Below are 16974 nucleotides of genomic sequence, written 5' to 3'. Positions count from 1 at the left end.
TCCATATAAACTAACTTATTCTTTATAAATCCATGTAAAATAATGAACAATCTGAACTAACAGATGCCTCAAGGATTTGACAAACTGTGCATTCATTTTCTTTTTTTAAATCTATAGCTCTCGGTCGTATTTTTTATATTTCTCTTTTACTCTTCTTTCTTCCTTGTCTGCAAAACTATTTAGTATTAAAACAAATGAATTGGTTAAATTAACTAAAAGAAAAAAATTCTGATTCTGATCATGAAATAATCATTAATTATGCATCAAAATCGAAATGTAAAATAAATAAATAAATTAAATAACTGTTGCAATTGACTTGGAAACTTGCTCTTTGCCACTAGAAATCATTATCATTTAAGACAGAAAAAAAAAGTATTGAGTTCAAATACCATTTGAATAACAAAATCAGCTGTTGGAGGGCAGTGTGGATACTAAGATAGTAGAAATAAATGATATATGATACTGCTAAGTAACTACTTAAAATGAAATGATTGAATTAGTTCATTTATTTGCCATGGGATTTTTAAATGATAATGTATAAAACCTATTATATGTTTGACTGAGATTTTTTTTAAAGACTTTGAATTTTACTGTAACTGAAATTTAATTTTCAACTAATATTTTAGAACTTTACCTACAATGAACACTGTTTCTAAACACATACTCTTACATACAAATTTTTGTAAGCATCTATTTTCAAAATGACCTAATTTTTTTACAGTTATCTTGATTTATTATTCCAGCTAGAAATCATAGATCAAGAAAATTCCTAATTTATTTGGATTTGACTGAAATACTTTTAGTCTACATATTTCATTTTTGTTTAAGCAATTTTCCTCTAGTTTTTTTCCCCTTTATTTTTAAATATTCTCTCTCTGTCTATCTCTCTTTTCGGCAATATTTTTTTGTCAATTTAGCTTTCAACCGTGAACCTCATTTACACAGGTTGACTGAAATGAAGACATTCAGAGAAGGTTTTTAAAAAACGAATTCATATTTGGAACTAGAAAATGTTTTGTAAAATAAATGAATATACATAAAAAATATAAAATTTTAATATTAATCTATGGATTGCAATATATCTGTAGTTGGAGATGTATGATTTCAAATTTTAAACATAGAATTACAGATCAAAAATTATTTTTCATTCATTTAATAGTTTTGTTTCTCTAAGTTGAAATTAGGAATCAAAATAATTGTGACTTGAAAGTTAAAACATTTAGTGCTTTATATTATATAATCAAACATTATTTCCCAATCTTTGTAATTAAGACTGTATTATTACAGAATTATGAAATTGCACTCACTTGTTTACTTTTGTATAATTACTTAGAGCGACGCAGGTGGCAGAAGAAGCCCAGCAGCGTAGTTTGGAATCAGCACAAGAATTCAGACGTCGTGTTCACATCAGTGTTGATAATACAGACGATTCACTTCCAGACCATCAGCCTAGGGACAATGCTGAAATATTGAGAACTGTAAGGGCATGAGTATAAATATTTATAAATATTGAGCTGTTTATAAACTATTTTCAGAAAATGCTGGATCTGAACTCTCATTAACTCTCTAATTCTTGAAAGGTGTGGTTATCATTAATTTGTTTAAGCGATGAAGAATTGTCATAGTTCTAAATCAGTAAGAAGTTCACAATTTTTGTTTAAATAGAATAACTGTTCTTAATTATATTTCAGGGACTCCTCTTATCGAAAGCAAATAAAAGTTTTTTTTTTAAACTTTAATTTTAATTTAATAATTTTTCATTGATTTCAGTCCCCCACCCCTCTTCTTTTTCTTTTTCCATTTAAGTAAATGAATTGGTATGCCAAACTTTAGATTTTATATTTTTAAATATGTTCAATACCCTCCCTGCCTATAATGAAGAGCTGCCTGAATTTGAGAGCTCACACACATTAAAAAAAAATGTAATTAAAGTATAATTTTGTGTTGTATATTTGTTTATGGTACATGAAGTAGAATACTTATTATGTATTTTTTACATTATATGTAATAATAATTACACTATATATAATTATAATAATAAAAATATTTTTAAATTTTTTTATATTTCTTGTATTATTTTAAATATGAACGTAGTAGAACATTTATTAATAAATTTTTAAATTGACTTTTCTATGAATTTTTAGATGCTTGAAACCCAAAGGCTTGACCCTAACATCAGGAGGCATTCAATGGTGAGAAACAAATATTTTAAATTCTTTGAAAATTGTTTTGTTTCTTCATTTGTTATTATAAATGTACTTCATTTATAAAATATTATACAAATTTCTTTCGATGTCAGCATATACATGAAATAATTTGCTTCTTATAGCCCACTGCTAGTTTAAGTCGTCAGAGTAGCCAAAATCAATCTTCAACTGAAGGATTACCCCCAGGGTGGTCAATGCAAGTTGCACCTAATGGTAGAGTTTTTTATATTGACCATAATTCCAAAACTACAACATGGGTAAGCATATAGTTTTGTATAATAAATTATTGAATTAAAATGTGGCTTTATATTGCCAAATTAATAACTTGAAGTGCAAATTTGAAATTTTTTTTTCTCTCTATCTCCTGGAAGATTAATGTCTATTCCTTTTACTACATCTTTATTTATTACCGTTATATATTTGAAAGTTTAATTTATTAACTGTTTGCTTATGAAAGTGTTATTTTAACCTTCCTAAAGTTTTTTTCTGTGGTTAAAAGCAATAGATGAGTAGAAGTTTTATTACTTTGCTGATAGCATGTTTTGACTCTTAATTATTCAGGAGATGAAGAATTTCAGTATTTAAGCATAGTCCTGATAGTAACAGTTTTTTAAAAAAGCTGAATTCAAAAACTGTTACCCATTGAACATGCATATTTTTTTATTGGTTTTAAAATATTCCTTGAATATTTTTAATTAACCAATTTAAAGCTTAACATCTCATTGATATTTCTACAAATGAAAGTTGTTTTTATTAATTTCTTAATGTGCAATAAAAAAACATGACTGTTTTTCAAAATGTGTTTCATCTGATAAATTTCATTTGTTGTTCAGGTTGATCCTAGAACAGGCAAGCCTAGCATTCTGCCTAATCAAAGCAATGTGCCAAACAGGCCTCGCTTTAGCAGCGTGGATGATCTTGGTCCCTTACCTGTAAGTGTGTTGTAGATCAGTACCCATTTTTGTTGCAAATCTTCCACTTTTCTTGTATTTTGTATTTATTTCCATTTTTTTGTCTTTGTACTTTCTTAATTGAAAATTTACTGCCTTATTGATATTTTTATGACCTGTGTATTTCAGCTCTATGCTTTAATGTGGATTTTTTTTCATAACTTATATTGTATATGTATCTCGTATAATTTTTCTTGCAAACTCTTTAATTTTCTTAGTTTGATTTGAGATCTGTTAATTCTTTTATTTACAGGAAGGTTGGGAAGAAAGGTTCCATACAGATGGGAGAATATTCTTTATTGATCACAGTAAGTAATGTTCATATGATCAATATATATATATATATATTAAATCTTTTTTGTTTCTATTTGCAAAAAAAAAAAAAAAAAAAAAAAAAAAAGAGAGAGAGAGAGAGAGACTTAAAATTATGTTCTTTTTAGATTCTCGAATTACTCAGTGGGAAGATCCTCGGTTAAACAATCCAAACATTGCAGGGCCAGTAAGAACAATTTATTTTATATACAACTGATATTTGTCGAAAATTATTGTAAAACTATTGAATGTATTGAAAATTGTCTATTGTAAAACTTATAAAATTTTCATTTGATAATAATTATTTCTTGTTTGAATGTAGTTTTTTTTAAAAGCTCTTTTTTTAAAATGAGTTTTTTTTTTTCAGGCTGTTCCATACTCTAGAGATTATAAAAGAAAGTATGAATATCTAAAAGCCAAGTTGCCAAAACCAGTAGGTTCACATTTTTATGTGTTTATATTTTTGATGTATCTAGCATCTAAGAAATTCAATTTTATCAATAAAAGGAAAAAAAGAAAATGATCAAAATTCAATTATTGAATGCATATATTTTAATTTTTGTATTGTACCAAAATAGTTAAGAAAATTTTAGAACTGTCTTTGCCACAGTTATTTTGATGATAAATTATAAAAAGAATTTTAGACTTGGAATAAATATTTTCACAAATTTATAACTTTAGAATTAAATTTTTTAAGGGAAGTGTATCAATTCAATTGATTTTGTTGCTTCAAAGGCTGAAATTAATATATACTTTTTAAGGCTTTTTATTGGTTAATAATTCTTAAGCATTTTATTGATTAATTTCGTTTTTTGATAACTGATTCTTTCAAGGAAGATTTAATTGTCTAAGCTTTCTGGTATTTTTGATACGCTAAAATTTTTGTGACTAAGCACTTCTAATAGAGTTTACATTATCCTCATTTCTCTTCATTTTAAACCATCATTTCTGTTAATTTTCTTGCTAATATTGCGCTATTTAATGTTCAGATGAGGAAGCAAATTCTTTTTTTTTACTATTATGTTGTAAATATATTTACTCATACTTAAATGGAATAATGCATGTTTAATACAAAAATAATATATTGATAATAATTAAAATATGAAAATTCATTCTGTTTAGGGTGAACTAATGAAGTTTAGGGTGAACTAATTAGATTGCTGGTTCACTTTTTCTCCTCATGAATCTCTCTCCTGGCTTCCTTCTTGTTTCTCTGATTCTGTAGACTTCAGGGTTGGAAACAGATGAAAAGTGCTTTATGCACCTCTGGAGAAATACTCTTAAAATTGCACTTTTTAAAAAATTAAATGCTTTGTATTGATATATGTAATCCTTCACCAATATTCTTTTAAAACTGATGTACTGAATATTGTGATAAATTCAACACTTTTGTGTGCATAAATTAGACATTGATGTGCTTCAATTTTTAAGACAAAAATAAGAATTTTATTTCAGTTAGAAAATTATTTTCAGAAGCAAAGGCAAGCATTTGTCTTCATTTTTTTAAGTGTCACTTCAATCTTTCTCGCATTCTTTTGGTTCCTGCAGACTATATCACAACAATATCTTTGGTCGCCTACTTACGTGACAGTTTAATTCTGATTAGTGTCATCCATATTCTTCTTCAACACTTTCATCTTCATTCATTTTTGCTAATTTTTTTGCATAAACTTAGTGTATCAGTGAGCACTATTATATTTCAGATAAATTTACACACACACACATATAAATTTACACACACACATATATATAAATTAATGTATTGGCATAAAAATCAACATTCAAGTTCAATCAGTTAATGGCTGAATTAACAACCCTCCAGACTTTCTAATTGCTGGTCGACATTTTCTCCTTGTTGGTTTCCTTCATGTAGCAGGTGACTTCCTCATTGTGTCAACTCTTCAGTCTTCTTCACTTGAGTTTATAAACAAAGATCATATAGATGTGCACATTATTATTTATACATTATGTGAAAGTTTATTCAATAAACATTGGGAAAAAATTAAGGGGGCCATTGAATATTTTCTTTCCTCAATAGGCTAATGTCTCTGGAAAGTTTGAATTGAAAGTGAGTCGTGCAAACATCCTCGAAGATTGTTATCGAATTATCAGTGCTGTGACACGAGTGGATATTCTGCGTACAAAGCTGTGGGTAGAGTTTGATGGAGAAGAAGTTTTAGACTACGGTGGTGCTTCTAGAGAATTGTTTTTCCTTTTATCTAAAGAGATGTTCAATCCTTACTATGGCTTATTTGAATATTCTGCTGTGTGAGTATTTAACGTTTCTAAAGCCTATGTATTGTAATCCCTTCTTCCATATCCATGAATGAATATTTCTAAAGAAGCTTTTAATTCTGCAATTATATCAATATAGATTTAGGTGGTTTCTTTTTGATTGATTAAAATATATAATGTGCATTTTTGCTGAGGTTGAACTTTATGATAAATTTTATCAAAATTTCCCCATGTTATTGCTCTAATTGTAATCAATGGTTCTGACAGATAAGCATGAATTTACTTCTCCAAACTTCCATACATTTCAAAATTATCAGAATCCTTATCCATGTAATCCTTTTAATATATTTAATAAAGAGCTTAAATTTAACAATTTAAATTACTAGTTAAACTTGGATCCTAAATTGCAACAGATTGTTCTCAGTTATTAACATTAAATAAAATCTGTAGAAATAAATATGATGTTCACTACTCAATTTTGCCATAAAGTGTTAAATATATTTTGCATTTCTCTGAAAACTTAAAAATTGCATCTTTAGTAGTTTTAACTTTTTGCAGTTATTTAATAAATGATTTTTATTCCTATTTTATCACCTTTAATATGCGATAAAATGTTTTTAAATGCAATGTGCGACTCTTTTGTGAAACTGTTTAACATTCATGGAACCTTATTTTTCCCAAGTTTTTTTTTTTTGCTCCTTTTTTTCATATAAACTTTCAAATATATCTGTAATGTTTCCTGCAATAAAATGTTTGATAAGGAAATTCAAATTATTTTTTTTATCATGGAAACATTTATAAAATTTAATCTTTCAAGGGGAAAAAAATATCATTGATTTTATAGTATAGCAGGAAACAAATTAGGATATTATTTGCTGAAAATTTATAGCTTTTATATTCATGAAGTTTTAAAGATAAATTGTCCATTTATGAAATGAAAAGAAAAACAAATTTTTTACCAAATTTAAGGAAAAATGATTTTTTGTTGACTTTTATAATAGGAAATTCTTTAATTAGGCTTTTAAAAAAGAAAGAAATTTCACCTATGTGTAATTATTTATTTACATAAAAATATCTATTGCATTTACAAATAATGCAAAGCCAGTTTTAAGTTTTTTGATCATATTGGGTGGAAAGTTTTCAGTTTTTTTATAATAATGATTTGTTTGTATCTTAAAAGTAACACTTATCAAATAACACTTAGATATTTTATATTCTATCTGACAAAATATTTTTAACTTTTTATAGCAGATTATATTTTAGCTAAGTTTGTAAGAAAAATACTGAATAAATTAGATACAGAAATATGTATGATTTTTAGGAAGATTTAAACCATCGAAATAATATATAATCCTTTTTAGACTTATTCTTAGAATTTTTTGAATCAATTCAATAAGTTATAGAAACACTGTTATCTTATTTCAGAGATAATTATACTCTTCAGATCAATCCCAATTCAGGTGTCTGCAATGAAGACCATTTATCGTATTTTAAGTTCATTGGTAGAGTAGCAGGCATGGCTGTTTACCATGGAAAACTTTTGGACTGTAAGTGTTTGTCTCTCAGTATTATGGACATTGATGAACTTCCTTTTTTTAACCTATTATGTCCAATGTCTTATTTATGTGACTCTATAATTCAAACCTGAATACATTTTATTTCTTTTTTGTTTTATCTTTTACATATCAGTGCATAGTCCCATGCTCTTGAACAGTTTTCAACTGTTCAAGAGAACTGTTCATATTATATGACATATACATACGAAGAAAAAAAACAACCTATTAATAAAATTTTGAAATCAAAATGTTTCGATTTTAATTTTTTTTTCTGTGTTTATGTGTGTTTTTTTATTTAATTTTAAATTAATACAAGGAATTCCAAAGTAATCTTTTAATTATTTTTTATTTTACTATGCCTTAAAAATATTATATATAATTAAAATATATATTTAAAATTATAAATAATCTTTAAATATATATATCTATAAAAAAGTTTTTTAATGATTTTCTACCAATTTTTCTATAAAGAAATGAGTTTCAATTTGACAACATCCGAGTTATTTAAATCTTAGCACTTAATATAACTGTATAATGGTTACTAAGTCTTTATGCTTTAAATTAAGTTGAGAAATAATGGACAAGCAGTAACAATTTGATTTGTGTAGATTTTCAGTATCAAAAAATGAAGATAAAAAGTGTCAGTTTATGAGTGGAAGATGATTAGCATTTTGTACTGATTTTTTAAATCAGTTTCAGTAACTAAAATAATTCTTTAAAGCATGTCTAATTTAAATATAATTAACCCGTATTTATATCTAATATGATGTTTTCAAATACAAAAAATTTCCAGTGAAGGTTCATGGAAATTTCAAAATCAAAGCAAAACACTATTAGGCAGCTAGTTAGTAATGGTTTTATTACTAAATTGGGATCAAATATAATAGTTTTTGCTGTTATCATTTGTACCAATAAATAATTTAATATGCTTATGCAACTCTGTGCTACTTTTACTTATGTATATATATATTGTTCAGCATTTTTTGATATATTGTAATTAAGATTGCATGAAAGTAGTTTAGAACATAATTTTAAAAAATGAGTGGGCTGTTTGTAAAAAGCATTTTGTATTTCCGAAAGTAATTACTTTTTTAAGTAAAGTATTTTTAAAAATATATTATTTAAAAATTGCTATAGTAAAATTATAGAATTAATTTACATAAATTTTTACAAATAAGTTAATAAATTAATATAATTATTTTAAATTCAGATATGACAGACATATACATTTTATTTTTTACTTCTTATATGTGATAGAACTATTTTGTGGTCAAATCTTTTATTATCCGTATGATTTAAAATATTGATACTAAAGATATTTCTTATCTTTAGCCTTTTTTATTCGTCCTTTTTACAAAATGATGCTCGGAAAACCTATTAGCCTTAAAGACATGGAATCAGTGGTAAGTACAGCGATTGTAATGACGTAACTATATTTTTAAGAATACTATTTTCCCATGTAATATTATAGTTTTATAACTTAAACCATTTCCATATTTTTGTTTTCCAAAACCTTTTTTTTTTTTAAATCTAAAATCTGTTATGTTATTTCCAGTCTTCAAATTTTGGCCATGTTTTTGATATTTTAAATTGCAAATACTACATTATCAGTAATTTTATTTTATTTTTCATGCATTTGTTTGTACATAATATAAAGTACCACATTTAAATGACCAAGTTAGAGAATGCTAAGGATATTACAGATTTATTCCTAGCTATACAATACCAGTTTTAAATATAAGTGCAATATTTGGGATTTCTAATGAATGTTTACAAATTGTATTCACTTATGTCATATATAATGGAGTTAAACAACAAGCTGCTGATTTCTTACCAAAGCTTGTAATATCCTCTGCTCTGTGCGCATTCTTTTCAACTCCTCCTCTCTCCATAATATTCTTTGTTTTATTTACCAACATTTTGATTGCATGATAGAAGAAATTGCTCTCTTATGTGCAAAAATAAAATGAATACAGATAATTTCTGTTACCATATTAACTACAGTTAATTTTGTGAAAAAAAGAATTCTTCAAACTTAATCTGTTTTTCTTTATCAGTTCATTTCTACTTTTTAAGCCTTTCTATTTTCTTATTCGTAAGTTAATAATTTTACCATCAAAAATGATAACCTTTCACTTTCTTATAACCTCTTTCTCTGAATAAATGTCTTGCAGTTTTTAGAAGAATAAATCAATGATTTTGTTGTTGTATTCTTTAAGAATTAATGTTGTTTTTCTCTTAAATTAATACTAAAAAGCTTTGATGATGGAAAATTTTACTCTTCTCCTTTTCCCCATTCAGTGGGCATCAGCTTTTAAAGTCACACATTATTCTGTGGTTTTTTTACTTCTTTTTTATGTCTTAGGATTCAGAGTATTATAATTCACTGTTATGGATTATGGAAAATGATCCTGCTGACTTGGACTTAAGGTTTTCCATAGATGAAGATTTGTTTGGTCAGATGCAGCAACGAGATCTCAAACCAAATGGGAGTGAAATACCTGTTACGCAAGAAAACAAAATGGAGTACATTAAGTAAGAATTGTGTGCTTATGCTTTAAAATTTATACAACAAAGAAAGATCTATGTTTAAGGCTTTCATATCTGATAAATCAACATAGTTTGACAATTCTAACATAAGATGATCTGTTATAGATTATTTTGAGATAAGAAAATCTGATATTAAAGTTGCCTTAATATTTTTGCATTATCTAAATGTCCTTTGCTATTAGCCCAAAATATTACAGAAAAGTGACTTTTTAGCTATTTATAAAATTTTAGATAAATCTTTTATTGCATAAAACATTATTGAATTACTTTAAATACTGTCATTGTGCATTTACAATGGAAGTTTAATTTCAAATTTTAGCTAGTTTGTAAACTTTCTGTATTAACTATCTTAAATAAGAATTTTCATTGGTTATGAAAATTTAAAAACATTTTCAGTGCACTTTATGCATTATTATTAGCGTGCAATATAAGTATTCCTTTGTAATTATTTTTAATAAATGGTTTGATGATTCTGTTTCAGTTTAGTCATTCAGTGGAGATTTGTATCAAGAGTTGAACCCCAAATGAATGCTTTCCTTGAAGGATTTGGTGAAGTAGTTCCTATGCACTTGATAAAGCTTTTTGATGAAAATGAATTAGAACTCTTGATGTGTGGCATTGGCAAAATAGATGTAAAAGACTGGAAACAAAACACTGTTTACAAAGGAAGCTATCATGCAAATCACATTGTTATTCAGTGGTTCTGGAGAGTAAGTGTTTTTTTTATAATTTTTTTACTTTGTAAAAATAAATTCTGCCCATAAGGTGAAAGCTAGATGATGCTAAATGTTTTTGAATAAAAATAATGTGGATTTGTGTATCGTTATTATCAAACTATTCAAAATAAAATTCATTCCTAAGAACTCTGTAAAAAAAAATAATGATTTACCCAATAATTAGATGACATTATTCAACTAGATTCATTATTAAGTCAACTAGTCAGATGGCAGTATTTGTTTTCCTTATCTTTTTTATAAATGCCTACTCAATAGCTATGAATAGCAACTTTTCCCCCTATTTGATGAAAAAATTATTTTAGTTGTAATTTTCCTTTTGTTTTCTCTTTAATTGTTTATTTCATAATAATCGGGAATGATTTTAAAATATAGATTTTCAATTATTCTTGATGGCTCTGCATTTTCTATAACTATTTTTTCCCTTAAAATCCTGAGTGAAATTCTACTTAAATTGATAAAAACTTGGTTGTATATATGCAACTTTTAATCTGTTAAGTTAATTTATTGGTAAGTTATATAACATTTTAAAGTATTTTTTAATATATTAAGAACTTTTCTTGAAGTATTACAAGAATATGAATAAAATCAATATCAGAGAATATATCAAAAAATGGAAGCTGCCAATGCTATGGTCATTGATGTTTATACAATTCAAATATTCTTGAAAGCTGAATAAACTTAGATGATTTTGCAATATATTGTCTTTGAAAATAAAATTAAAATTTCACAAGTAAATAAAGTTGATCCAGTAGAAAAAAATAAAAATCATTTTCATATTTGATTCAAGCATTGATATAGTAACCATTTAAGTAATAGCCATAAATATTTTCATGTTGCATGTATATGAACAAACTCATAATCTTCAATTTAAATAAATCTTGTTAATTAAAAATGCCCTTTTTGTAATTTTATTGATTTGTCATTTAGATTTTGTGAAATTAAATTTCATTAAAAATTCATCAAACAGCTATTATTGAAAAATAAGGTAATTTGTTTATAAAATTGAAGATACTTAATTTTATGGCTTGTATAACATTAGTGTTTAAAATAATCTGAATAATTTTAATGTCGCATTATATGAGTTATGATGCACATGATTGTGCTTTATAATTAAGAGAAAGGTTAATCATATGTATGAAATCTTTCTTTGTAATATTTCACATTTTTTAAAAGTTTTTTCAAGTTCATTGGTAAATAAAATATTATCTTTATAAATCAAATGATGCAAAAAGTTTTTTTTCTGTAAATTCATTTAAATTCAGCGATTTTAAAAATTTATTCTTTTTAAGTGTCAGATAATAAATATATAATTATTCTCTAAAAATGTCAAACATTTATACAATTGCTTTACATAAAAAATATTTTCATATTATTTTGGAATTTTATAATAAAAGATACACATTTTTCAGATGGTCATGTCCTTTTCTAATGAGATGAGGGCAAGGTTGCTGCAGTTTGTCACTGGTACTTCTCGTGTCCCTATGAATGGTTTTAAAGAACTTTATGGCAGCAATGGTCCTCAGCTTTTCACTATTGAAAAATGGGGAACAACAGATAATCTGCCTAGATCACACACATGGTGAGTGTAACTTGTTTTGCTTCTTTCTGTTATTTGATCCAAAGCGGAGGTTTTCTATCTATAATTTGCATATCTCCCCAGGGTATTCAATATAACAGTTAGAGGTGCGTGACAGTAATGGTGGTTATGAGAGAAGGCAATAAATAATATAAATATATAGGGTGTGATTCCCCCCCCCTTCCTCTGTGTGCTCAAAAAATTATGTTAATTTTAATTAACCTGCATAAGAATAAGAAGCTTAGTATTGAAGCAAGAAAACCTTTTGTGAATACAGATGTTGCGGAAAAAATTCGTCTTAAACATTTACTAGTAATAAATGCATCAGAAAATTTAATTTATTAATTTTAATTAAAACTGTCTTTATTTGAACTTAATACTATGAAATTCTGCTGTATGAAACAAGCTTAATGATTGAAATCATTTTCTATTTGAATAGTTGATTATAATAGCAAGTGATTGTTGGCTTTCATCGTAATTTTGTGCAAAATGATTTCAATGCTGTTTTCATATAATATGACATACAACTAATATTATTAAGAAGGAATAAAATGCGAGGATGAGAATAAATTCTTCAAATGTTATTAAATTAATTTGGTCTTTGGATCTAACCTAACTCCTAAACAATATTAATAATATTTATTTGCACAAAGTGATGGCTAAAAGTCAGTAAGGCTATGATTCTAAAAGTTATTGCAAAATAAAAGTACTAATCAATAAGGTCTTAAGAAAATAAAGTTTGCAAACCACTGAAATCATCAAAATGGCAATAAAATTTGAAGTTCAAATTTATCACTGATCTTATTCCAGATTCTAATGAAATTATTTTTGTATTAATCTTCAACTATTAACAAATTAAACTGTGTTATATATCTTTAGTATTTCACTGTGAACGCTAAAGATCTCGACATCTAATCATCAAATGACTGTTCCTAATTGTTGTTTCAATATATTAGTGAAATATTAATATTAAATGAGTGATCAGATTGATCTGCCTTTTATCTGCTGCAAGTGAAAATATGATTGTATAGTTATTAAAAGAAAACTAATATAAAATAATCTAAAAAATCTACTATGGCTTTGTCTCCTTCCTTGTAAGTAAGTAAAAGTTCAGAAATATTGGTAGGCTAGAGATCCAATGGCATCATAGCTAATCTTCTGGCGTTTTTAATAAGTAAATAAATAAATAATTTAGTATGTATTAAAAAATATAAAGAAATTATTTAAAATATATCCAAATCAGTTTGTTTTGCAGCCTACTTAATCTTGAAGTTAAATGAATTAGCATGCTATTTTCAGTCTACCAATGAAAAATGTATTCAGTCTGAGTTGTTGTTTCAGCTTCAACCGTCTGGACCTTCCTCCGTATGACAGCTACCAAGAGCTGCGAGACCGACTCATCAAGGCCATTGAAGGTTCAGAGACCTTTGGTGGTGTTGACTAATCTGTGTACATTTTGATAGGTGCAAACATATAAATTCCAAATGTGTGCCTGCCCGAGCTCAACACTGATGTATAATTGGATTCCACACTATTTTATTTAAAAATGTGTATATATTATGTAACAATTTAAGAAATAGCTTAGGATATTTTCCAATATATGAATGTCTTTTTTTCTTAATATTTTGCTATACAAACTCGTGCATTCATCAATGTGCGAGCTATATGCAATGATGTGTAATTAATTGTTTGTACAAATTCCTTTCCCACTGTTGGATGTTAGTGTGCAGCTTCTGTGTCATACCTATTCTTGTTATCCTCGCTCAAATGTTTATGAATGGATTAATTTCTCAATTGGTTGATGTGTGGTCTATAGTTCGCTTCTTTGTGTGTGTTATGATTTCAGAGCTCTATATTCTTTGTTGGTGCAGTGTAGTGGTGTTTTTATTATATAAATGATTTTTTCTGTTGAGAAAATGGTATGCACTTCTGCAAAAGTCATTGTGTCTGTTTGGATGTGTAAATTTTGTTTCCCTCATATTCGTGAATCGGGCCCAATTAGATTTATATAAAATTTTGCAGAAATGTTAGATCAGGAGAAAAACTTTTTACTAGATGATTTAATCACATTTTACTTTAGTAAAAGCAGTCAAAAGGAATTTGAAATTCCATCAATGACAGATGTATTCAAATGTAAAAACGGGAAAAAAAGAAATCTGCAGTTAGCTGAATTAGCAAATTTTTTCATCTCTTCAAAGCCTAGTGTTCTGCTATTACACACTTTTGAAGGGTTTTTCTATTGCTTTTATATATATATAAAAAAAAAAAATCTGAAATATTTTTAGCAAGTGGTTTATTAGTTACAGAATTACTTTGAAATCGTGGGAATAAATACTTCCCATCATTAAAGCCTTATAGTTACAGACTGTATTCATACTTTTAACCTTGAAAAAGCCTCTAGAATATGAATTTGATTTAAAATAATCAAACGAAAACAACTTCCGATGAAAGAAATAGAATGTGAAAGATATTAGCTAGTTTGGTAATTAGACAGATATAGATTAGAAATTTTTAAAAAATAGAAATTGATTGGTTTGCCTGTTTCAATCAATTTTGAATATGTTTTTAGTTTTTGAATTCTTTATCAAATGAAATTTGCCAGTTATTGTAAAAAATTTTTTTGTTCTCTGGGATGAAAATGATTTTTCAAAATTATTTTGTTGCATGGGAATTTAGAAATTATTTATTTATGTTTTGCAGGTTATTACATTGTGTGTTAAGGTTTTTGAACAAATATTCAGAACTCTGTATTGTCTTTTCTTTATAGTTAATTCAGTATATAGTTTATATGTTCACTGTGTTATGTGCCATAAGGTGGGTAGTTTTATATTATTGTTAAAATATGAATAATTTTATCTTGAAAATTATAAATGTATTATTAATTATCTGCAACTTGTCTTGTAACATTTAAGAATTTATTTTTATATTTTACATGAATACTTTTTAGATGAATCTTTAAAAAAAATATGTATTATCTTAATTTACTTTAATTTATATGAAATACAAAGGAACCATAATAGGACAGCAGGATAGATATTTTCTTTTGAAGGATATGATGACAAAGTTTCTTTTAAAAATCATTTGTTGTTCTTGATTCGAAAGTGGTCACATTATTTGGAGTAATTGAAACTAGATTGCTTATTCTTTAGAGTATAAATCTTTTTTTTTTATCTCAGTGTAATGTTCTGTAGCATATTATTTTTAGCAATATATATATAGCAATATTTTTTTTTTAATTTCTCTGAAAACTTGTTAGCAATTTAACTTTTGTTTATGATGCAAGTCAATGTAAATTTTGCAAAATATTTGAAAATAGGAATTATGTTTTTATTCATTTAAATTAAGATTAACACTTCAACTGCTACAAGCTCATTTCAGGCTAGTCATAAATTAATTATGCAGTGCAATATTATTAATGCATATACAAGATTATGTCAGCCAAGAAGTGTTTGAAATGTTCAAGCAATCTCTGAGGATTTTAAATCTGAAAGAATGCTTTATAAAAAATACTCCTGAGTTTTTTGGCTGTGGTTCGTGCGTTCTTTTCCTATGATAAGCAGTTATGTGAGTGAATGGTGCCAAGAAGTCAGTTTGTAGAAAATCATCTAGATTTTTGTTTTAAAATGTTTTTATCACTATTATTAAGAAATGCGTACTTTGAATGAAGGCAGCATTGGGGAGTCATATTGAAGTTGGACATTAATAATATGAAACATAAAATGAATATTGCCTAAGACTAATGATTATATGAATAAATGTTATCAAGAAGACTGTTTTGTTCATCAAAAATCATTGAAGAATTTGTTCCAAAGCATATTTATTTTCATGAATATAATTATAAATTGCATATTATGCAGCAGAACAAAAAGTAAAAGGCACAACATTCTTGTTGAAAGTATTGATAGATATTGGAAGAAGGCTGTGTCAATTCATATAAAATCATCAAAACTTGGTGTATCAAAGCATACTTATCCTTATAGTTGTTGTTTTGAAATGTATGCATTGTGTGAGAACAATGATGGGTATACAGCATTCCCATAGAAGTTAGATGTTGCTGAGTAATTTTGTAGAAGAACTTTACACTGAGATCAAAATACAACCTGTAAAAGATTTATTTTTTAATGTGAATGAGAAGCCATTTGCTTCTGAAGCTCCTGGAATGTGTTAGCAGAATGCTTTTTCTGTGTTTTCCAAACCATTGCTGTACATGATTTATGCTTTCCAACTATTCTTTTCTGCTCTGTACTCCCCTTCAATGCTAGAGCTGTATGAAAGGTAATGTGCCTTATCAATAAAAGATGTGTTGTTAATCACAGCATTCTGTTATTCAATATGTTTACTTTGAGGTGCATTAATTGAAATAAATTATTGGTGATATATATCAAAGAAGTTGACTTTTTAATTATGATCTTTTGTGTTTATTTTACTGTATACAGTATGTACATTCTTCAAAGAACCTGGAAAATTATTTTGATTATTGTGGGAGAAATAAAACAAAATGAATTCATTTAGAAGCCATTTAAAGAAATTCTCTTCAACATAGTCCTTGAAAGAAAACGTTTACATGAATAGAATTAGTGTGTTTATTTTTATTTTATTGTATTTTAACTGTGTAACTCTAGAATACATAAAGAATATTCATTTGTTAAATACTGATGCTTTTCAACATCATATAAGCCAAGTTTTTAGGTGCATCCTCTGCTGTATAATTTTACAATGCAAAATTTAAGAATTTATATTTTGTGGCCTTCTGGTATTACCCCTGGGGCTGTTTTATTTTGTCTATTTAGGTACATAAAAGGAAAAAGCACAGAAATTATTCTTCAAAATGCTTTTTTAGCACATTGTACA

The 16974-nt window shown here is 26.6% G+C and overlaps 1 protein-coding gene across 1 annotated transcript in view; it reads left to right on the top strand.

Annotated features, from left to right (window-relative positions):
* Nucleotides 1-16509, top strand: part of LOC129968515 (E3 ubiquitin-protein ligase NEDD4-like) — a 37294-nt gene extending 20785 nt beyond the window's left edge. Inside the window, exons 9-22 of the mRNA XM_056082484.1 lie at nt 1334-1478; nt 2145-2192; nt 2330-2464; nt 3041-3139; nt 3411-3465; nt 3598-3656; nt 3837-3902; nt 5508-5737; nt 7130-7251; nt 8593-8663; nt 9626-9795; nt 10292-10520; nt 11957-12126; nt 13465-16509. Of these exons, the coding sequence (XP_055938459.1) occupies nt 1334-1478; nt 2145-2192; nt 2330-2464; nt 3041-3139; nt 3411-3465; nt 3598-3656; nt 3837-3902; nt 5508-5737; nt 7130-7251; nt 8593-8663; nt 9626-9795; nt 10292-10520; nt 11957-12126; nt 13465-13567 (1702 nt within the window). The 3' untranslated portion in view covers nt 13568-16509. The remainder of the gene's footprint in view (nt 1-1333; nt 1479-2144; nt 2193-2329; nt 2465-3040; nt 3140-3410; nt 3466-3597; nt 3657-3836; nt 3903-5507; nt 5738-7129; nt 7252-8592; nt 8664-9625; nt 9796-10291; nt 10521-11956; nt 12127-13464) is intronic.
* The last annotated feature ends 465 nt before the right edge of the window (nt 16510-16974 follow it).

This window comes from Argiope bruennichi, chromosome 5, assembly GCF_947563725.1.
Source record: "Argiope bruennichi chromosome 5, qqArgBrue1.1, whole genome shotgun sequence".
Taxonomy (NCBI): domain Eukaryota; kingdom Metazoa; phylum Arthropoda; class Arachnida; order Araneae; family Araneidae; genus Argiope; species Argiope bruennichi.
This window is presented reverse-complemented; position numbering and strand designations above follow the sequence as displayed.